A 21,972-nucleotide genomic window follows, 5' to 3' on the forward strand; every position below is an offset into this window, starting at 1 on the left:
GAAGCGTTGATTGGCTGATTTAAAATAGACTGCATGCTTAGAATTCCTTTGGTCCCTGACTTTCCTACAACCTCGTTCCCAGGGTCTCTCCTCTCTCTTAGTTCTCTTGTTAAAAAGTTATGCCTTGTTTTGTAGGCAGTCCTACTTTTTTTCTCTTTCTTAACCTTAACCCCTTGAAAAAAATAACAAACGCACGTGTCAAAAATCTGAGGCAAGGTTTTGGTGGTCCGTGACGTGTGAAGAAACGAATGCTATCGTTTTGCCCTGTTCAATTTTAGCGGGCGTGGAACTTCATTTATGAAGACATGCAGTTCTGTAAAAAGATCCGCGTTTTCGAAACACATTCAATTCTAAGCATTTAAAAATATTTAGTCAGTCCTTAATTATTAAGCTTTCAAAAAAATGTACGGCTTATGGGGATTTTTGTTAAAACAGCGAGCGCTTGAGCGGATCGTGCTCGTGTGGTGAAATGGGATATACTGATACCTTAAGTTGCCTCTTGTAAAATATCTTTTAATTGACTATGAGTCTAGAGCCGAAATATTGTAAGTTTCAACTGTCTTGTAATAAACCAAAACTTAATTGGGTTCTACAATGATATCAATTCTCGGCCTTGCTTTCTTCGTTTTGTATCCATTTTACTTCATTCCATTGCATCGATTAATTTTGCATGGATTTAATTTTTATTTGTTTTGCAGCTTCGTCTGATTGCCGATAACTTTTCGTGGCCGGCTGATCGTGAGGACTGAAGGAGAGGATTATATATCACACAAATGTCACGACAACGACTTCCAATTTTGCTCCCAAAAAGAAAACCGCTCTTAATTGGGTTCCTCGTTATCCTTGTGTTCATGTCTTGCGAACTTATCGCGAATTTTTATTTAATAGAAGCGTGTAGGTCTTCCACTTCGCTATTTCAATGCATAGCTACCAAACCGGTCACAGTTGATCCCGCGGATCCTACCAAACTGGTCACAGTTAATCCCGCGGATCCTACCAAACCGGTCACAGTTAATCCCGCGGATCCTACCAAACCGGTCACAGTTAATCCCGCGGATCCTACCAAACCGGTCACAGTTAATCCCGCGGATCCTACCAAACCGGTCACAGTTAATCCCGCGGATCCTACCAAACTGGTCACAGTTAATCCCGCGGATCCTACCAAACTGGTCACAGTTAATCCCGCGGATCCTACCAAACCGGTCACAGTTAATCCCGCGGATCCTCGATCAGACAACTTTAGACGAAGTTGGCTTCGTCAGCGGCGGGCACGCGTCGATTGGCAAAGTTTGGTGGAATACTGCAAAGATGACATGGCTTGGCATCCAGTCAAGTGGGACACGATACACAGAAGCAACGCCAGCACCAGTGAAATCGTGTTTTGGGACATCAGACCAGCGGGAGAGTTTAGCAGGATTTTCATCCAATCAAAAACGTCAGACAATAAAACAAAGACGATTGGTGGAGATACGTGGAGGGTTTCCATACGTGGACCATCTAAAGTTGGAGCCACCATGTTTGATCACCATAACGGAACTTACGAAGCTCTATTTCTCCTCACGGAGCCTGGAAGCTATGAGTTGATGGTCTACCTTGATTATAGCCTTTGCGATGGTTTCAGAAACCCTCCAAAGGATTGGTTTATTAGAGGCAATTCCGAGGGGAGAAATCAGAATCTCTCAATGTTAGGTCGACCCATTGACCACCTTCTGTTCCAGTCCTTCAACAACTGGATTAACATAACAATACCCGAGGCACAATTAAAGGCGTCTTTAGTAGGTATGTATACGGATTTACATTTTTTCCTATTGAAAAACTTCTTTCAGGAAAGCGCGCGAAGCGCACATCATTTATAAATCCAAAACCCTTGAGCCTCTGGGCATTAAGGGTGGATTACACCTAAATTTGAATGAAATTTGAAGAGGTTTTAACAAGAGAAAGAACAAAGAAAATGACTTTTGGAACACCAACAGACAGTTGATACCCACGCAAAAGCACCCCAGGTTGCTAGTGGGCTAACTTGGTATCTGTCTATTAATTACTAACTAGAAATTCTAATTTTAAACTTTACTTAATCTTCAATATTTCTTACTTCTCTTAATTTTACCAAACCTTCTAGAAAAACTACTCCTCCCAAATATACCCAAAATATCACCCAAAAATTCACAAAATACCCCACAACACAGATTTCGGGATGATGATAAGTATGATAGAGTTTTTGGATTGCTTGAAACGTGAACGAGATATTCCATTAAAGCCATGTCAAGTGGCGGAAAAATGGCGTTTAGGTGTAATCCCCCCTTAACAAACGTGACGGACTACAATCTGTTACTATATGCAGTACACAATTTTTGTTTTTCTTTTTGCTTATCTAGGCACATCATACCACGTCATGTCATATGTACTTCCGCTTACTAGTTTTACTCAAGCGTTTTCATGTTGTTTGATCTGAATCCTTGTAGTAGCCTTTTTGAATTTCATTTCTATTCTTATCGTTTTCGACTGATCACAATCCTACGTTGAACAAGATTGATCGCTCACGGTTTGTGAAGTAGTATTTAAGAAATAAAAACCCGGCTTAATATACATTCATGATCTTTTCTATTATCTACACTTTCTTAGGGATACACTCCTTTTTTTATAAGAACCATTTTTGTGAGAACGTTGAGGCTGAGATCCTCTTCCCCACAATGATTTCGTGGAAGACTATAGGGATCCATGCATGGTTGTGGTTTTAATGTTTTACATTTTATTTACAACTACGATTTTTTCTGCTTCTGTTTTGCCAGACAAGCTTGAAGGGCTGGACTCCTGTCCTCGCAGCTGCAAGTATCTTATGTATCCGTTTGGTCGATGGACGAGTGAAACTGGGTGGAAACCAGACGTCAAAGGTTCGCAGTACACTGTAAATCAATATATTTTTACTGTTTATTCCACTTTTTACGTTTTTGGGGCTGAAAACTACGCTGATACCAAAACTAAATATTCTCTTACACGAAATACTCCAAGAATTACCAAAAAGAGGATATATATTGTTTATCGTCCTTATGGCAATATCGATTTTGCCAAAATATAAATCCTGAGAAACTTCACTCCATAGCCAATAATCAGCGAAGATTTCACATCGATCGGTAATGGAGACGAGTACTTGAATAGCCGATCGAAAAAAGTGAGGTGTTGGCCCTCAAAAACTGTATCAAAACACCTTAAAAACTGGATGGTTGGATCATATAATTCAAGAATTTTTATTAATGAATGGTCCCGAGAAAAAAAAGTTAGTTTTGTTTTCCCCAGAATCTTGTTTTTTCCCGAGAGGAATTAAGTCGACCCCACAGGCCTTTAGTTTTAAAATTTATCGAGTGAAAATAAAGGTTATCTATCTATTCTATTCTAAGAAGACAATTCTTTAGAAAAACAAGTTAAAAGTTTTTAATGAATGCGGAGAGCGAATATACATACCTCTAACAAACCGAGTTCGAGGTCCGTCCTGTAACTTATGGACAGAAGTTTTTCCCGTTGATATTATGACCCAAGCGCGAAACACGCGGATTCGATAGCAAATTAGACGGCAGCCAATAAACAACTAAATAATTAAATAAGTAATTCTGCGATGGACTAACGGCAACTACACCATAATGATTGTAGGCTATAGCTTGTGTACGGCGTTACCTTATCAATGGCTAATTCTCGCGGACAAAGCTGATATTCATATTTTGTCTTTTCTCGTGTCATTCATAACAGAATCATACAATTGGTCGTTACCAGAGGGCTACAATAAAACAGGCACATTTTGGATGTACGGAGATTCAGTCACCAGAGAAATGTTTCTTCCGCTTACTCAACGACCTTTGTGTACGATCCTCTACCAGCAATGTCGGTTGACGTTCACCTGGATGTATCCCAGGGGTCCGGGGCAAAGCGCTGATGCACCAGATGACGATCTTGATTTTCAGCAGGATAAGATCATTGGAGCAATTGTCAATATTCTCCGTCAACCGGAAATGCAAACAGAAAACAGCACGCTAGTGATTAATATTGGACATCACGCGGCAACAATTCTTAATTTTACAACTTTCCAGGAACTCATTGGAGACCTCATATACACATTAAAGGAAACCAGTTTAACTGATTACGAAGGGAAAAATGGTCCGAAGTTCAAGGCTAAAATTATTTGGAAATCGGCTACTGCTGCGAAAAAGATGAAGAGAACCGCTGCTACTGCAAAGTTTGATCTTCACGAGAATCCGAATTCCTTATTTTTAACCACGCAGGTAAGGGAGTCGCGACACTTTTTCCGGGATCAAATATCGTATACATCAAAACACAATTGATCCCGGAAAAAGTGTAGCGAACACAAAACTCGAGTGTGTGTCACGTGACAAAAATTCCGCGATTCGTGGGGGTTTTGCAGCGTCTCCTAAGATCTTCGCCGTCGTCCGCCCATTTGAATATCGCAAAGGCCCTGGGGACGAGGTTAAATTCGGCTTTCCTTTCGGCAAGTTATTCATGGTAAGGTACCATATAGTCACCCACGCAACCCTGACCCTCCATATAGTCACCCATACCTTACCATGATATGCCTTCCTTTCCGAAACCTAAGAACGAAACTTTCCGGTGGGTTATGAGTAACAACAAATCCTTGTAAGTTTAATTCTAACCAAGGCTACGTTCACATTAGGCTCGATTACCGGCCAGGGAAATGAGCCCACACTCACCCCGGGGGAGGAAACCTGGACCCGAGGGAGCGGCAAAAATCGAGCCCACGGTCACTTTGTACCGTTACGTGTACGAAACATGCAAGGACCCCTTATTTCCCGATGAATTTTGAATACAATACAAATACAAACTTTATTGGCACTCTCCAAAGGGACTCTTCAGTGACAATTACAATTACAATAAACTACAAAACAAAACTTAGAGTTTTGTTCCGGCCAGTTTATTAAGCACAGTCGTAGTTTTGGCATCGACTTATATCCCAAACTGTTCCTGCGGCTGGCGCAATGACAAAACTTTCGAAGATAGGTTGACCGTATAGCTGGCATAGTGTGTCGTTTGTGCAAGTTTTGTTCCGGGGGAGGGGGTTACTCCCATACAAAAGTGATGTGGGTGATCGTCGTACCTTTTAGGGATTAAAATTCGTGGTTTGGTCCCCCTTTAGGATGCTAAAATCTAAAACGACTTCCGTCAGAGGATGGTGGCACCCTTTAGGGTATTGAGCCAAAAAACATACGAGAGGAAGTAATTGCCAGTCAGCTGTTAATTAGTTCATTGTTTTACAGTTGGTACCTCTTAGGGGTAAAAAGTTGTTTGGACCATGCCCACAAAACATAATTCTGGTACCTTTTAGCGGTTCTTTTCAAAATTTCCGACGATCACCCCTGTCACCCCCGGGTTTTGTTACCGGTTCATTTCTTGTGTACAATGCACAGAGAACCGGCGAGTGTACAAAGTAAGCGTGTTTTTCTGTGTTTTTACTATTTCAGCGAAATCTCCTTTACGCTGCCTATGCAACTACAGCCATGTGCCAAGCAGGATTTGACGTTCTAGACTTGTATCACATGACGGACTCGAATCCTGAAGCTGCACATGATGGTGTTCACTTCGAGAAGACCGCCGGATTTTACTCAGCGGTGGAGAACTTTCTGGGAAAATATAAAATTCTTCACAACGAAGAATGGAACGGTCATCAAAAGGAAAGGAGATGTTTTAGTTAAAATATCAGGGAACTTAAGCAGCGACGACGGCAACGCCAGCGAAAACTTCACTTGAAAATATAACTTTATTTTATTTATGCTACTTCGCGATCGTCTGACCTCGTTCAACTTTCACAAAAACTACCTAGGAACCAAGTTGCCACCTATTTTACCTTATTGGATACACGGTTTGACATAGACATGCCTTGCACCTGGTTCCTCTCCCGTGACTGCCTGTGCCACCGTTCGTAATCTTCGTGTTTTTCATTAGTGTTCTCATTTGAAATTTTTACTTGATTTTTCTTAGGTTGGGGTTGCTCCTTGCATAGGTATCATATCCCGTTCGCGCTAACCCTTTTGGTCTTTCTTTTCATATTTCTTACTCTCATATTTATAGTTGTTGTTAATTAATTAATTAATTAATTAATTGAAAAACCAGGAAAGATTTATTGCTGCTCGACGTTTCGGGGTCATCGTGACTCCATTATCAAGAGACTAGTTAAATAGCATGCAAATAAGGAAAAGTACAAGATAAGCATAAATTACAATAAACGGCCTAAACAAACACCTTTGCACGTTCAGTGTTGGTTTACGCATGCGAATGTACTATAGCATTTCTTTAACGAGGCAATCAAATTTGCCGCTACATTTGGCGATGAAGCGTTCAGGCATTTCACTGTTGTGCAGGAGGTTGTAATGTTTGTAAATCGAAGATGACTTTCTAGTGTGCGCTTCTACGTGCTCGTGTAAGTGACCACTTGTATAACCCACATACCCTGCATCACACAGGTTACATTTAAATTCATAGACGGTACATTGTTGGTTGACAATAGAGGGCTTAATTTCGTGTCGCTTAAGTTGTTGCTCGAGCTTAGGGCTTACAAACACTGGTTGGACAGTCACGTTTACAACTTCGAACTTAGATTGTTCAGTTGTTGTTTAACATAATTAGCTGAAGACCGGTCCTTGAAGGGTAACACTATTCTCACAGTCTCCGATGATACATCTGGTGGTGGGCAGGGGTCTTGAGATGAAATCCTTCTCTCAACGAACCGCTTGATTGTAGTTTCAACCAGTGGCTTTGGGTATTTCAAGTTATGAAAAACCCCTCTAAGGCGGTCACATTCCTCGGAGAAGAATGACCAGTTAGAAGATAATCGATAAGCGCGATCCACCATGGTATTAACTAGGCTGCGCTTGTATTTAATGTCAACATGACTCTGGAAATGCAGAAGGAGACCTGTGTTGGTTCTTTTGACGTAGACCTTGCTCTCAATCTTTGGTGCACGGTTAAGCAGTTCAGTTCCTAGAAAGGGAAGGGATCCTTCCCATTCGACTTCCATGGTAAACTTAAGGGAGGGATGGGTAGAGTTAAAGGTGTCCAGAAACTGGCCAGCGGTCACCCTATCAGGCATTACGGTCAGGGTGTCATCGACGTACCTGCGGTAATACCGCGGAAGTTGACCGCGTTGTTCGAGGTTTTCCTCAATCGAGCACATGAAGACATTAGTTAGCAACGGGTCAAGTGGGGGGGGACAGGGGGGCGGGAGCCCGGGAGAATAGGGGGCGGGAGGGGTACGGGAGACGGGAGAGGAAAGGGCGGGAGGCGGGAGTTCTAAGAGGACGGGAAGCGGGAGAACAATACAAAGCAGTGAATTTCTTTACTTATTAATGCGTTAGAATACTATCAAAAAAAGAACCCAACAATGTTTTACAATGTTATTTGTCCTCCATTTAGCGTCCTCCGAGGCTTTACACAATATTTTATATCCAAGGGCACACAAAAATTCGTGCTCAGGCGATAAACAGGGTTGCTTCCGGTGAAATTGTAAACCCTTTCATTGTGTTACGTCATAGCTCATGAAATGTCAAGCGTGGCATGTGAACACATGTGTGAGAGCCGCGCAAGTTGTTAGTAGTCTCAAAAGAGGCGAGCATACGCGTCTTGTAAATTTAGTATCAGAGATATAAAAAAAATTCAATGTCGTCAAAGACCATTTTAGTAGTTCTTAGTATCTTTCAGTACGGTAGTGAGAAATCTGGGGCATGGACGACCTTCTTGGGAGTTAGCTCCCAATGACCGCCAATCGGACCGTACTAAAGATTTTGCTGCATGGTGTATGGGAATTTGCGAATAGAATGCTGTTTCAATGAGCACGTGGAGAGTGTGGAGTGGTTCGTTTCACGACGCTGTTTTTCGTTTTGGACAAGGCAAAATCGATTCCTATCACAATAGGCTGCCAAACAGCACGGGAAGCAACCAGGAACGACTTTATAGAAAACAGGTGTAGGATTAGGAGTAGCAGGAGATCAGTGCCGCCTCCTCGGCACACTGATGAAGACTTCTTTTTGATGAACAGTTTGCCTAATTTCGAACGCTTTTTTGCATTTAATGCAGTAATTCTTTCCTCAGAGCAGTAGCAACGAGCTTAGAATTCACCACCAGTAACCCAGAGATTTAAAACTTGGATTGAAAGTAGGTCCTAAAGTTTCATTTTACCTTTTCCCGAACTAAAAGCAATTTTTTTCACGCAGTTTTAGGGAGTAAGGATATCGAGAAAGATATCAAGATTATAATTAGTTCATGTTGTCCTTCAGCAGCATGGTTAAAAATATATAAAAACTGTTCAATTGAGGCCTTACACTGCTGTTTAAAAACTAAAAACTAAAAACTGAAATCCAAGCTTTCGCCGATCAACGGCATCATCAGGGATGAGGTTATAATAATTATAATTAGTGTATCAAGTAAATGCGATGGATCCGCAATACAGCGCCAAGAATTAGGCAGACGTACTGAACTCTAACTGGGGCGTTTGGCTGCCAGCTCGCCATGTCCCTATTTGAATTACATGATCCCAACAAATGAATAATTAAGAAATGCAACAACTACTACACTGCACGATGGACTAAGACTGTTGACACTGAAAGAATGGTTAAACCGTCAAACAAGACGAACATGTTAGTCAAAAATTAAATACAAACAGCGGTGATAAAGATAATAAACTTGCGCATTTTAGCTTGACGTGGAATATGAAACGTCAAGTTACATAAAATGCGCAAGTTTGTTATGTTTATCACCGCTGTTTGTATTTTATTTCTGATCAAGCTACGATGGCTCAAGAGCAAAAGTCTTTATGTTAGTCAAAATTTCATTAACTCAGAGTACAAAACCTATCAATAATGTTAACGTTAATCAAAATAAATATAGTAAAAAAATGAATAATGAAAGGCCTACGACGAATGGTACGTCCTGGTACAGCTTTATGACTAATATGGGTTTTAAAGCCTTCTAATTTACTAGGGGACGGGAGAAACGCGAAAAAGGGCGGGAGGCGGGAGGCAAAGGTACGGGAGGCGGGAGGTTCTGACCCCCCTGTCCCCCCCCCACGGTCAAGGGGAGAACCCATAGCGACTACATCCGTCTGTTCGTATAAAGCACTGTCAAACTGGAAAAGCTGGTTTTTCGTCGCTGTTAGGGAGGGTCAAGCTGTGCGTCTCGTTGAACCAATCCTGGCCGGGCAAAGGCTTTTTCAGCTAAGATCTTTGTAAACAATGAGGTGACGTCATAGGAAACTAAAATTTCGCCGTTCTCCATCTCGAACCCTCGTACTTCATCAGCAAAGCGGAATGTGTCTGTCACCGTATATTGATTGCACGACAGGGGTTTCAATTTGTCGTCAAGCCATTTCGCTAGCGAATAATTGCCAACTGTTCTTTATGTGTCGTCGGCAAGCCATACAAGTGTGCGAGCTCTGGAGAGCGTCGGCAATTGACCAATAAAGCTGAAAAATAAAGTAAAGTAACCAATAAAATGAGTAACTATAAAACTCACTGAAATCGCGCTCAATCGCTCCAAAAACCACATTGGAGAAAGGACAACAGACAAGGGAGTTCAGGTAGGGATATTTTTATTGAAAATTCGTTGGTATTTTTAAACTGAAGTAGGAATTGTTTTTTCCCATTCAAATCCTTACAATTTCGCCGTTACGCAATGCTCGCCGTGACGCTCAAATTACAACACTCACGCAAAGGTCACGGCCTATATCTCTCATAGAGCCTGGGGTACCTGTGGTATTATCGATCGTATCATTTTTGCATCGATTATTTTTGCATAAAAGGGTATTAAAAGGTCTTAAAAGTTATAAAAAGAATGACACATGTTCATCTCCAGCGAGGTCACCCTTGGTCAAAATTCCGAGCCCGCGATGCCTGTGTATATAACACTTTCATGAACGCACGCGTTCAAAGGTCACAGCCTCAGTAATCAGAAACTTTTGAATGCAGAGGTCCACACAACGCAGGAATTAAACTTGCTGGTAATTTTGCCGGATCTCTCTTGTGAAAGACCTCGTGTCAGGCGTCACTTGAACGTGAAAATAGAAAACTGAATGCAAGGCAGGCACTACAGCAAAGGGCAGATTTATTAGTGGCCAATATTTCGACTAATAGAATTAGTCTTCCTATACTGAAGGAAAATATAATAACGGCTCCTTAAATTAAAGTTTGTAAAATACATGGAAAAACATGATTGGCTAACACATGATATGATGACAGCGTACTTGTAAATATGAGATAACAAAAATATACTAACGGCTCCTAAAATTAAAATTTGAAAAAATACATGCAAAAAAATGATTGGCTAATACATGACATGAAGACAGCGTACTTGTCAATATGAGATAACAAAAATACAGAAGTGTATAATCAAGGTTGAGCGTTCGTTTTTCCTGTTAATGCCTTCTGGAGATAACGTTTTCCCACTATGAATTAGAAAAGCCTCGCGTGCCTTTCGGCGGGAGGCATTGATGGTGGGTTGTAGTTCGAGAGGGATAAGTCGCATGTCCGCAAAAGAGTGACCTGGTAAGTTGAAGTGTGTAGGGACTGCTGCTGTGGAGTTGGCGTGATGTGGGTTGTTTGTCGCTTGTCTGTGTTCTGTGAACCTTTCACGGATCGTGCGTTTGGTTTCCCCTATATACTGTTTTTTACATTTTTTACATTCAATCATATATGTAAGGTTAGTAGAATTACAGGTTACATTGACGATGCAAGAACTTCGTACACTTTTAGCAACACCGGCGAAACAAGACAAATAAAACATTTTGAAATTTTAGCATCTTATACGCGTTAATTTCCTTTATTGGGAATTAATTTTTCATGCAATTTGCTTTAATATTGAATACCTTACACGAGCGTTAATTTCCAAAATGAGGTGGTTTCCGGTTTCTGGCCGCGCAAGAATAGGGCGAGCGCAAAAAATGAAAAGAAAACCAAACTAGTTTTTCGTTTTCATTCTCTGGAAACGCTTGCTACGCAGCAGTAAGGCAAAATGGCGGAGCAACGGGGCGACGGTTTTATCACATTTTCGTTGGACTTCATCACGAAGACCTGGATGGGGAAGCTTAAAATCGCAGAAGTGGTTTTTACGCTGCTGACTGGAGCATGTAGCTCCTCTGTTCTTTCTTATTACGAGTGTAACTGTGCTCCAAGGTTTAGTTTCTTGGATTGCATCGCATGGATCGCCTTCATCAATGCCCTAATCGACATGATAATCCATCTCCTTGGCTTATGGGAAAGAATTGTGTGGATTGACCGCCATCCTGCGGTCTTGCTGGTGTTTAATCTGTTAGCAGTCGTTTGTTTTTTGATCTGTTCCAGCCTTGCTGCTTCATGCGCCAAATATCGGTGCGTTACGAGCAAAAGTACGGCCGGTGCAGCAGCCTTCTTCGGTTTCGTTTGCTTCACTTTGTTCGCTGTCGAGGCCTTCCTTCACTTTAGGATCTACAAAAGCATACAAGACGAGGCTCGGCAACAATCTCCTGGGGAAACCAATCCTCCAGATTACATCGGGCCGCCTCCAGCTTACAACAAGCCGAACCCAAACAGCGTTGTTATTATCGTAGTATGATGATCAGTAATGTGTTTTGCCACATTTTCTATAATGACATGTCTACCGTTTTCAAGTACCATGTGAAGAAAAACGCTTTGATAACTGTTTCGTTTGAAACTGTTTCTTCCGCTACTGGGAAACACAATGTCATGTTTTTTTCGTTGTTCTATTTACTGTTAAGCCTTTTTGTACTCGGAAAAAATAGCAGACATGTTAAAATTACCTTGGTTCAAGTTTAATATTGTGCTTATCAGTTCATTTCTGTCCCAATATTCAGCGAGGATTAAACTCAGTATCTCTTGTGATAATGTTAACACTGAAGAGTGGCTAAAATATACTAAAATAAAATGGCGAATGGTAAATGTATGACTTGGCGAGAAGGTGAGACTAGCGTTTTTCTTGGCGAGCCACATTTGACTTTTTTTATTGCGAGACTGAGTTTTTAAATGCGAACGCCAGACGTTCCGCAGACACCTGAAATCGAAATTTCGAGTGCAGTGTATGAGCTTAAATACCAGTTCAGTTAGTTCTAACACTATACGTTCAGATGTACTAGATTGAACAACCTAGCTGTTTTTATATAGCGCTAAAATGACGTGGCGGCAAGTGTTGTGAAGTTCAGACAAGTCAATTTAGGATTAATCTTATTTCTCGGAAAATTGAATGTTGCGTTATGAAAACTACACTGAAACGGACAGGCAACTATTTTCGTTTTATTCTCAACGATGAAGATCTACCGACTGAACGTCGTGCCCGCTTCAGTACAGTTTGCGTAATGTTTTTTGGAATATTTCCCGTTTGCAGGCTTCCATTCGCCAATCAGCGACCTGACTTTGTTGCAAGTCGTCTATTTGCGTCATTCACACAAATTTCTTGACATATGTCAATCACATTGACATACACGCAAAAATGAAATACCGTATTCTGCATCATTCATGAACGTAAGTAAGAAGACATATTTGTTTTCAACATTTCCAAGTTACTGAAAGAGAAAAGAAGGTGATACCATTCGAAGTCTTTTTATAGTAGGTCACCAAATGAGAATTATCAGATTTCCAAGTCTTTTTTATTCCAAATGCATTAGGGGGTTAGTTTCTAAATAAACTGCGGTGCTGCGTCGGTGGGGAGTAGAAACGAATGTTTGGTTTATCAACAGAGTTGATAACTAAAGCCACCGTAAAGAGATTCGAGTGCTAACGTTACAATGTAACCTTTTGACCACCTGACGAAGGGCTGTAATGCTCGAAATGTCAGTGGCCAATTTTGGCTCACGAGCTCGACTCTTTTGATAAACCAAACATACGCTTCTTAATCCTAGCCTGCGCAGGGGACTTGTTATACCTTGAGTGCTTGTACAAATACTTAGTAGTGGATGTAAAGAGGGCCAAAGTCGTAGATAAAACAAAAGGAAACCGAACAGTTCGCCATTTTTTACGACTCGTGGCCGCCATTTTTTTAAAAGGTTTTTATTTAAGAAAAATTGCATAAATTACTGTGTGACGTCACCGGACGGCATTATAACGCTCAGAATTCAGACGTCTCTCCCTGTGGGTTAGGGGGAGGAGACGGCTGCCTTTTCCGACTTTTCGAAGCAAGTGACACAAAAGCCAAAGGAGGCGTGTGCCCTCGTAGCCTACAAGTTTTCGAAGCGTATGTTAGACGACGGAAAACGGAAACAAAAAAATGGCGAACTGTTCGGTTTCCTTTTGTTTTATCTACGACTTTGGCCCTCTTTACATCCACTACTAGGTATTTGTACGAGCACTCAAGGTATAACAAGTCCCCCGCGCATTTAATGTCGGCTGCTCCCCTCATCTAATTTCATTGCTCTTAGATGGGCTCCAAGGTCCATCGAGTCTGTGCTGTGTTATATACAAACGTATATTTTTGCGGTTTATGACTATGTGGGAGAAGCAGATCACAGCAAGGGCTATTGAAATCGAAAAAGAAAATTGGGGGGACTCACGCATTTTTCAGAGATAATCAACAATAATTCTAAAAAGCTTTAATAATACAAAACAATGTATGGATTTTTTTTCAAATCGAAATGCTTGGTTACCCTTAATTTTCTTTTCGGATTCCAATAGTCTATGGTGAGATGTTCTAAATCGTGCAAAAAACAACAACAACAACTTTGAGATCTCTGGATTGGTCGCAAATGGGGACTGAGAACGAGTCAGACTGTCCTCCGTCAGGAAATTGGTACCGAATGTTGAAACGCCTGTCTGAAAACGTGCAACACACGGACTCTTTTATACAGTACAGTTCACCAGAAGTAAACAAGGACAGAATGGTCTGAACCTTAGGAGCCTTGTCCGGAAGAAAAGTCTCCGTCACTGATTACTATGTATTGAGATCTTTAGAAGGCTAAGCAAGAAGTTAACAGATGGAAAGACAAGAAAACTGGAGTGAATTCGTTGAAGGTAAGAAATAATGTCGGAGTCTTTCCGTTTTCTTTTTCCCTTTGAGCAACTTTAAAAGTCACGGCCACTTTGAAGGCGTTTATAGGTGAACAGCATAGTCTGGGGTCCAAAGATTTCCGCACAGCTCCATGTGTTAATTATACATGCACCACTGTCATACTATTAACCCTCTTCCAAAAACGGCAAGCGTGAATAGAGTTTGAGTCACAAAATGACTATACATAATAATTATGTATAGTCATTTTTGATATTTAATGTGGCAAGATTACCGCACAGCCTAACATATAATTATTATGTGTTAGGCTGTGCGGTAATCTTGCCAAATTAAATATCAAGAATCATTTTGTGAATTGGAAAGTAGACACTGGGTCATGAGTTCAAATAATTTGTAGAGAGTGCATGGGCCTAGAGCAAACCCTACATTTAACAAAATTTTTAGAACAAGTGTGATTGCAAATTTATTTACAATAACAATTTTTTACAATATTTATTTATGGAAAGTGCAAAACACGACTGGACGCTTTCTGTCACAGCTACATCCCTCCAATTTTGTTCTTAAAATCCTTTTTCTAGTGCCAAAAGTTTCCAATTCATGAGTTTTTCAGAAGCGATGTTTTATGAAAATTATTTGTCATCAGATTTCCATAAACACTGTTATTTCAAGCCTGTGCCTACCCGTCAAAATAGCGTCGAAAACCGTGATAAGGCCCATTAAAATCATTGTTCTTGAATTGATGAGTTCAAAAATGAGACAAAAATTAAAATCGCTTGACTGACATTTACTTCCTCTCATATTTTTCAGCTCAATTCACCCTAAAACTTACTACAATCGTACCTCTGAGAGAAGTCATTTTAGATGTACATGTATGACAATCACCCCCGTCACTTTTATATGGGAGTCACCCCCCTGCCCCCACCCCTGGCCATTTGTTGCCCAGAAGACTGGACCGAGTCTCAAAGGTCAAGTTGTTTCAAGTCTAGCTAGGAAACCTTGTATTTCTAGAAGAAGTGCCAAGTAGGAAATTTGAGCTTTTAGTTTTTCTTCAAGCAATATATATAGAGCCAAGGTTTTTCATTTTATTTCATTTCTATTTCAATTACCATGTCTTACAGCTCACTTGACAGTGGGAGATATCCTTGATGGTTTGATTCTCCTGAGCAAACATGGAGACTTTATTTACTCATGGGGCAGACTAAAAGATCTTGATGAGGTAGGTTTATTGCAGTTGAGAGATTTAGTTAATAGACTGTAGCAACAATACATTTCTATTTAAGAAATACAAACTGTATCCATGTTAATAGATGTATATTTTCAGTCATTGACACAGGCAAACTCAGAAAAAGAAAATTCCTACGTTCTTCCAACGGGAGTTGACTCCTGTTTTGCGAGTATAATGTCTCTGTCAATGACTGAAAGAAATACCTCAGTCTATCATTTACACACCAGACTTAAACCATAACATAGGATTTTGTTCAATGTGCATATGCGACTCATCATCATTCAGATCCAAGAAGTATGTAGGATGTTTGTCCCATGAACCTTGTTTAATGGCCAAGCTCCGCGAGTTTCCTGTAGCTCAGTGGTAGAGCATCTGGACTAGTTATTGAAAGATCATGTTGGGAGAACTTGGATTTCCTTTATCTGAGTATGTCGGTTTCACTGACTGATAACAAAAACACCTGTGTCATTAATTCACCAGGCTTGGAACATATAACATCACTTTTCGTTCAATATGTAGAGTCTTCTCTGTTTTTGTAGATTCATAAAATGGTAAGGTAGAAGTTTAGGGAAACAAGAATTGTTGTAGAAACAATACTGTAGGCAACCTACTTTTACTTACCTAACAAGATCAAGATTGGTTAGTAGAGGGGGCCAGTGGCAGGTAGAGTCTTATGGTGGTCATTGTTTCTCTGATTTGCAAATTTTTGTCTGGCCCACAATTCAATAACAGGACATAACCCAATATTTTGGGCGGGAAAAAAAAGTATAGGGAAAACTGTCATTTAGGTATTTAAAAAGGCCTTTCATACTTACCCCTATCTCATGCCTTTCGAAATATTTGGAAAATATACTTCCTGGACTGTGAAATCAGCCTTGTGTCATATGTAGGTTGAGTTTGTTGTTGGTTCTCGTCCCTGCTCCGAGGGTTTTTCTCCGGGTACTCCGGTTTTTCTCCCTCCACAAAAACCAATATAATTTTCTAAATTCCAATTCGACCTGGAAACAGTGGATGGAAGAGCCACCCCGTGGAATCCACTAAAATTCCCATTCTTTTTTTAGATTATTTGTTCTGCAATAATTGTTGTTTTGTTTTTCTGATTAGATCCCTTACTACAGGATCCGATACTTTAATTTTGTCACGGTGGTCCTTGCAAACACATTTTATTACTGGTTTTTAATGAATATCTCGAACAGGCCCAATGAAAAAAGATAGAGTGTTTCTACTATAAGTAAGTGAAAACCATTTCCTGTGGAAGGTGTATGTAAGGATTACTTTTCCTGTCAAAAACGGTATTTGAAAGGGTAGGGGTTTGGACCTCAAGGCAGGCAGTGTCTCCCTGTATAAAACTTTCTTGAGTCCCCCCAACCCAGATTTATGGCTGTCATTTCTGGAAACATTTTTTAAGAACAAGCAGAATTATTGCTTTACCATTGTTTTGGGTTAAAACAGCCAAAAACCCGTAAAAAGAAAAGAAAGAAAGACTTGAAGTTCAAGTACATCTCATTAGGGAGAAACTGGTTCACATCTATGAGGGCTTAGTTTGTTGTTCACTCAGGTTCTTGTCTTTGCTCTGAAAGTTTTTTCTCCAGGTACTCTGGTTTGCCCCCTCTCCTCAAAAACCAGCATTTCGACATTGTATCCCCAATTTGTGCTCTACACTAAGTGCATCAACACATAGAGTGATTTGTTAAAAATTTGATATCAAATTTTTATCAGAATGATGGAAGCATTACTGAGAAAAGTATATGCTTTAGGTTTTTTTTTTTATACTGTTGGAATGATGCATACTGGTATTTTACCAAAACAAAACAAACCTACCTAAAATTTGTCACACTTCTTACACCCCAGCTCCTCTGGTAGTTCCAGATAAATTCTTGATCACTGACTGACGTTTATGTCAAGATTGCAAGTTTGACATCATGATTGCCACACATACATGTATCAGGGCTGTCAACTCTCCCGGATAATCCGGGAGTCTCAAGATTTTGAACCATATCTCCCGGTCTCCAGATTTATGTTTGTAATCTCCAGATTTTGAGCGGTATCTTCTGGTCTCCAGATTTATGTCTGTAATCTCCCGGATGATTGACGAAATGTGCTATTTGTCGTATACTCTACTGTGTGACAAGCAAATGTGCAATGTTTAGCGTTGTTTCAGGTACTGTAATGTACGTTCCCCCCCTCCCCCGGTGGATTTGGCCTTGATGGGATGCATCGTAAGGCACTTTGCCGGGGAATTCATGTTCTCCATATTTGAAGACGTGTGAGGTTGACAGCCCTGATGTATTTACACCTATCACCTTAATATTTTTATTCTTACCTTATGTGCACTGTTTTTTTACTTATTGTTGTTTGATGTTTATTTTTTTTTCTACAGAAATACTTCTCTCAGTTTCTTGTTATTTTCAATGTAACATCTGAAGAACAAGGTACATGTAACTGAAAACATAAAAGGTCATTTCATTAAAAATGTTTCTCTGCAAACAAAAAGTCAACTTGTGGTCAGTGTTTTACGCATCTGTTGTTAGTGTCATCATGCAATGCTTCTCCCCACTAGTTGGAGAAGTATAAAATTTGTGTGATGATCCTAATCACGGCTTCACACCAAGGCTTAAACATGTTTAAAAGCTGTTTAGTTAAACGCAGTTTAAAATTGTTTCCTTCATAAAAGCTGCTTTCGGATTTTTGTCAACTACAGATTTAGCACAAATGAAAGCATAAGTTAAAGCTTGCTTGAATCCTATGTCAAAGCCAATGGTTCAGCTTTTTGTTACCAGTTTTCATTTTGTTAAACCTGGTTTAATTAAGCATGTTTTGTTGGTGTGAATGGGGCTTAAGATGTGACTTAAAGTAAGAATTATCCAAGATTAACAAGGGCGGGTCCTGAGATTAAATGATTGTATCTTTCATTTTTGATGTTGTTGATTAACTTATTTTGAACTGTTTCATATGAAACAGATCCACCAGGCTTACTCCATGAACAGAGGTTCCTTGGATACTACACTTTCTTATTGTCTCTAAACAATTAAACAATTTGCATTCAACTGTATTTAATCTAAAGCCTCCATTTATTTCCCACAGAATCAGCTCTTTGTCAAAAAGGATTCGTTTTGCAACCTAGTATGGAACCTCACGAGGACAAGTATGTTATTTATAGCAAAAACTTTTGCAGGTCAGTCTGTGTGGAGGTTAAGCAAATTGTAAGCAGTTTACATTCTTTCTTAAGGATGGTACCTACTTATAAAGAGTATTTTTGTGTAGTTTATGACTATATACGGGGAAAGCAAATCTTAGCAAGGGCTATTAAAATCCAAAAAGAAAATTGGGGGTTATTTAACCACGCATTTTTGTGAGATAATTAAGCAGCAATTATTCTAAAAAACAGTACAATACATAGCAATGTATGGTGTTTTTTTCCAAATTGAAGCTGTATTATCTTTGAAAAGTGCATGGTTACCCCCAATTTTCTTTTTGGATACCAAGAGCCTTTGCAAAGTTCTGCCTTTCTTGCATAGTTTTAAACAGTGGAAAAATATTCCTGTATTAGTAAGCACCACCCGTAGGAAACCCGAGTATCTCAAGATGTGCAGTAACAAAAGTAGGCACCGTCTCTATGGCTAGTTCGCAAATGCTATCAAAACACCTGCGACAAAGCATGCAATGCACCTGGATAGTAATGTTGCAGTATGTGGGAACATGAGCCCATGATATCACAAGATATCCCGGGGCATTCTCTCCAACATAAGTTCAACTTCACTGGTACATTGGCGATTCTTGTGGCCTGCCTGCTTTAAAATCCAGAATTTGTTAAATTTCAAAATGATGGAGAGCATTGAACACTCAAATGAAGGTATTAAGCAACTTTTTTCCAATTCATTGGTGGTGTATTGTAGAGATACCTGAGCTTCACTGGAACTGAAAGTGAATATTGCTAGTGATAATGTTGTATGTACTTTTAATTAATTGTATATGAGAATCAGACTTTTTAAAAGGGTGGAGGGGATTGAAGGGTGGAGGGCATTTTTTTAAAGGGTGGAGGGGATTGAGATGGGAGTGCCTTAAAGTGCCCCTAACCCTTCAATTTGTTTTCTTTTGGTAGATTTCCATATCTGTGAAGAACTCATAATTTTCAAAATAATTTTTGAGAAATATTGAATACTTTTTTTTTTGTGAGCGCTAAAGTTACTGAAATTTTTAAATTTTTGCGCGCTTTAAGCCCCGCTGGACAAATGAGAAGCGTCGGATATTTCACACTTTCTTAGCTGTGACGTAAGAAAAGGACACCAGAAGGATTCAGAAGGATTCAGAAGGAATCTTATGCATGCTGATTCCTTTCTCTACATTTCGAGAGTTGCTGCATCCAAAAACCACACATTTTTCAACCATTTTCTCTGTTTACAATTGAAGCATTACCGCAAATCTTCGGATATTTTTGCACGATGTCCTTTTCTTACGTCACGCTCCATATTTGGTCACATTTGACCGGGTGGGGGACTTATGCGAACGATAGGTGAAAATATCGACAAGACTGCCTTCACTTCTAGCGCTGTTAAAAAAAAAAGGATTCAATATTTCTCAAAACTTTTTTCGAAAATGAGTTCTTGAAAGATATGGAAATCTACCAAATGAAAACAAATTGAAGGGTTAGGGGCACTTTAATACCTCTGTGGGATGAGAGAACAAGGCAGTAGCTTTTCAGCGGTTATTAATTTTGCCACTTTTGCTTACGTAGTAGTATATCGGTAGGCTTCTTCACTTGAAGTTAGTACCTTGATGTGGTTTTTGAAGCTTAAGTGTCATATGATACAAAAACCCACATGTACCTGTGCTGGCAGGCACTTGTAAGCTTCTGGCAGGTTGTACCAAGCTGGGTTGGTGAAGAGGTGGGGGGGGGGAGGGGGCAAACAAAGAATAACCCCCTTAGTCCTCCAGGCTAAGATCGAACAGGACTAACCAGCTACTCTTATGAAGCAAACTTGTTAGAAAATGGTGCACCCTATGCAACAATCACCATCACAAAGATTATTTATACTGATGCCAGGAGGCTAATATATCTGGGGCTTTGTTTGCAATTTGCATTAGTCTGTTAGCCATTCAAGAGTGAGATCCCAGTAAATGTGAACCCAATTCAGATCACTGCCATTTTCAGTGTTAAAGATTGAAAGTAATAACTAGTTTTACTTTTCTCCTCAGTGTATATGCGGTGACACGTGCTAACAGGTCTGGCATCATAGCCTGCAGTCTGCCGTACGGAGCCCTAGTGGCAACTTACTCATTTCCATGCACCAGTGTCAAGGCAGTAGAAATTGTGGAGAAGGCTTGTGAGCTTCTGCGAGGTTGACAGTCTACAGCACGAGAATTAAGACAGTGGTCAAATACACAGAAGCTATTCAGCACAGCACTTGATGTGTTCAGTGAGACTAATTTTGCCACTGGCAAAACAAAATGACAGGCGGTAAAGCTAGAAGCAAACAACCACAAAACTTTCTCATTTTAATAAAGGCCTTATCTTTGAGGTCAAAGCAAACTAGAATTCAACTTTCTTGGACATGTTATCATTTGAATTTCCCAGCAACAAAATGGTCAGAATTGTACAGGCACCATGCCTGTACCATGTCAGTCTGTGTATGTTTCTTAAAGGAAACCTCCAGTGTTGAAGTAAATTAACGTTAAGTTGTTGAAAACACAAACTAATTGTCAGAGTGGAGGTTCCCTTTAAACTCGGCACACACTATGGGAAATCTTCCTTGTGTGCGTTGTATGGGAGATGCGTTTTTATTGGTTCATGTCTATTTTGTAGTGGGGACGGTTTACAAGAGCACTGTGCACATGATGCAACATTGAAAATGTGGGTTGTTTTGTCCCTGCTTCGTTAGAATTAGGAAAATTTTCAAGGCTGAGGAGCCATGAAGTTTCAGAGAGGGCTGAATGGCACATATAGGTTTTGCTTTTCAGTAACTCAAGTATGTTAAGGCAAAAAAAAAGTACGTTAAGGCATAGCTCATTCTTGGATGAGACCCTTGTGAAGGTAAAACTTTCTTTCTTTAAAAGCAATGTTGCTTAAACATTTGCAGAGTTGTCATAAATTTACAAGGCAATTATTTCAGCGGCTTTAAAAGCCTTGAAGAATATATATTGTGGTCGTATGTTTTGTCATGTCACAATCGTTCTCAGGAAGAATTCTCAAATGGACCAAAAAAGTGACTGTTATTTCATACCACTAACTATGTTTCATGTAGAGAAATCAATCTGCCTTTTGTGTTGGAAATTGAATAAAAGAGTTTATGTTAACTGAGTCCCTGGTAGTTTCTCAAAGCTCAAAAAGCTGTCCTCAAAGAATGTTTAGCAAAGCCCTGTGGCCCTTTGTGTGGAGGGAGGAATTCTTGCCCTTGTCCGGCAGACAGGTTCACGTTGTCCTTTAGAACATAGAGAACAGCCTCAGGCTGTTCGATCAGAATATCTGAAAAAAACCTGACAAGTCACCGTAAAAGTCTTCATACGCATTAGCGAAGTCTTCCTTCTCATCGATTCCTAGGGCGCCTGCGATCGTTTGGACTGTGACTCACTATCAAGCATAGGGGTCGCCGACACTGAGGGACGCAATGCTTTGCACTAAGCTTTGTGGCTTTTTGAAAAATCTTCTGCGCACCCGAAAATCTTTGAAACTACAATTGCGAAGCAAGATTAACGAAGTGTTACCAGTAGAACTAGGCACACATGAGGGATCTGTTATAGGGACCTACACC

General features: G+C 40.1%; 3 protein-coding genes and 1 pseudogene across 3 annotated transcripts; 3 read left to right on the plus strand and 1 right to left on the minus strand.

Annotated features, from left to right (window-relative positions):
• Nucleotides 1–633: 633 nt before the first annotated feature.
• LOC146478266 (uncharacterized) lies at nt 634–6,233 on the plus strand. Its single transcript, XM_085111711.1, has 4 exons — nt 634–1,779; nt 2,790–2,891; nt 3,742–4,271; nt 5,484–6,233. Exons 1-4 carry the CDS (start codon nt 774–776, stop codon nt 5,712–5,714), a joined length of 1,869 nt encoding a protein of 622 aa, XP_084967837.1. The 5' UTR covers nt 634–773; the 3' UTR covers nt 5,715–6,233.
• Nucleotides 6,189–9,923, minus strand: LOC146478267 (uncharacterized; annotated as a pseudogene).
• A 1,029-nt stretch (nt 9,924–10,952) lies between these two features.
• Nucleotides 10,953–11,946, plus strand: LOC146478268 (uncharacterized). Its single transcript, XM_085111712.1, has one exon. The coding sequence runs from the start codon at nt 11,020–11,022 to the stop codon at nt 11,596–11,598; it is 579 nt and encodes a 192-aa protein (XP_084967838.1). The 5' UTR covers nt 10,953–11,019; the 3' UTR covers nt 11,599–11,946.
• A 1,866-nt stretch (nt 11,947–13,812) lies between these two features.
• Nucleotides 13,813–21,515, plus strand: LOC146478269 (uncharacterized). The gene is made up of 5 exons (XM_085111794.1): nt 13,813–14,003; nt 15,117–15,214; nt 17,604–17,655; nt 18,308–18,398; nt 20,420–21,515. The coding sequence occupies exons 1-5, from the start codon at nt 13,967–13,969 to the stop codon at nt 20,565–20,567; spliced, it is 426 nt and encodes a 141-aa protein (XP_084967920.1). The 5' UTR covers nt 13,813–13,966; the 3' UTR covers nt 20,568–21,515.
• The last annotated feature ends 457 nt before the right edge of the window (nt 21,516–21,972 follow it).

The sequence above is a fragment of the Pavona decussata genome, unplaced genomic scaffold (genome assembly GCF_977016875.1).
Source record: "Pavona decussata unplaced genomic scaffold, jaPavDecu1.1 SCAFFOLD_64, whole genome shotgun sequence".
In the NCBI taxonomy this organism is placed as follows: Eukaryota; Metazoa; Cnidaria; class Anthozoa; order Scleractinia; family Agariciidae; genus Pavona; species Pavona decussata.

What these genes read in the sequence shown, in the direction of transcription:
- LOC146478269 (XM_085111794.1), top strand. Translation starts at nt 13,967, where the DNA reads ATGGAAAGACAAGAAAACTGGAGTGAATTCGTTGAAG. An exon ending in CTGGAGTGAATTCGTTGAAG is followed by an intron (nt 14,004 to 15,116) that starts GTAAGAAATAAT and finishes CATGTCTTACAG; the next exon opens with CTCACTTGACAGTGGGAGAT. An exon ending in GACTAAAAGATCTTGATGAG is followed by an intron (nt 15,215 to 17,603) that starts GTAGGTTTATTG and finishes TTTTTTCTACAG; the next exon opens with AAATACTTCTCTCAGTTTCT.
- LOC146478266 (XM_085111711.1), top strand. Translation starts at nt 774, where the DNA reads ATGTCACGACAACGACTTCCAATTTTGCTCCCAAAAAGAAAACCGCTC. An exon ending in ATTAAAGGCGTCTTTAGTAG is followed by an intron (nt 1,780 to 2,789) that starts GTATGTATACGG and finishes CTGTTTTGCCAG; the next exon opens with ACAAGCTTGAAGGGCTGGAC. An exon ending in GTGGAAACCAGACGTCAAAG is followed by an intron (nt 2,892 to 3,741) that starts GTTCGCAGTACA and finishes CATTCATAACAG; the next exon opens with AATCATACAATTGGTCGTTA.
- LOC146478268 (XM_085111712.1), top strand. Translation starts at nt 11,020, where the DNA reads ATGGCGGAGCAACGGGGCGACGGTTTTATCACATTTTCGTTGGACTTC.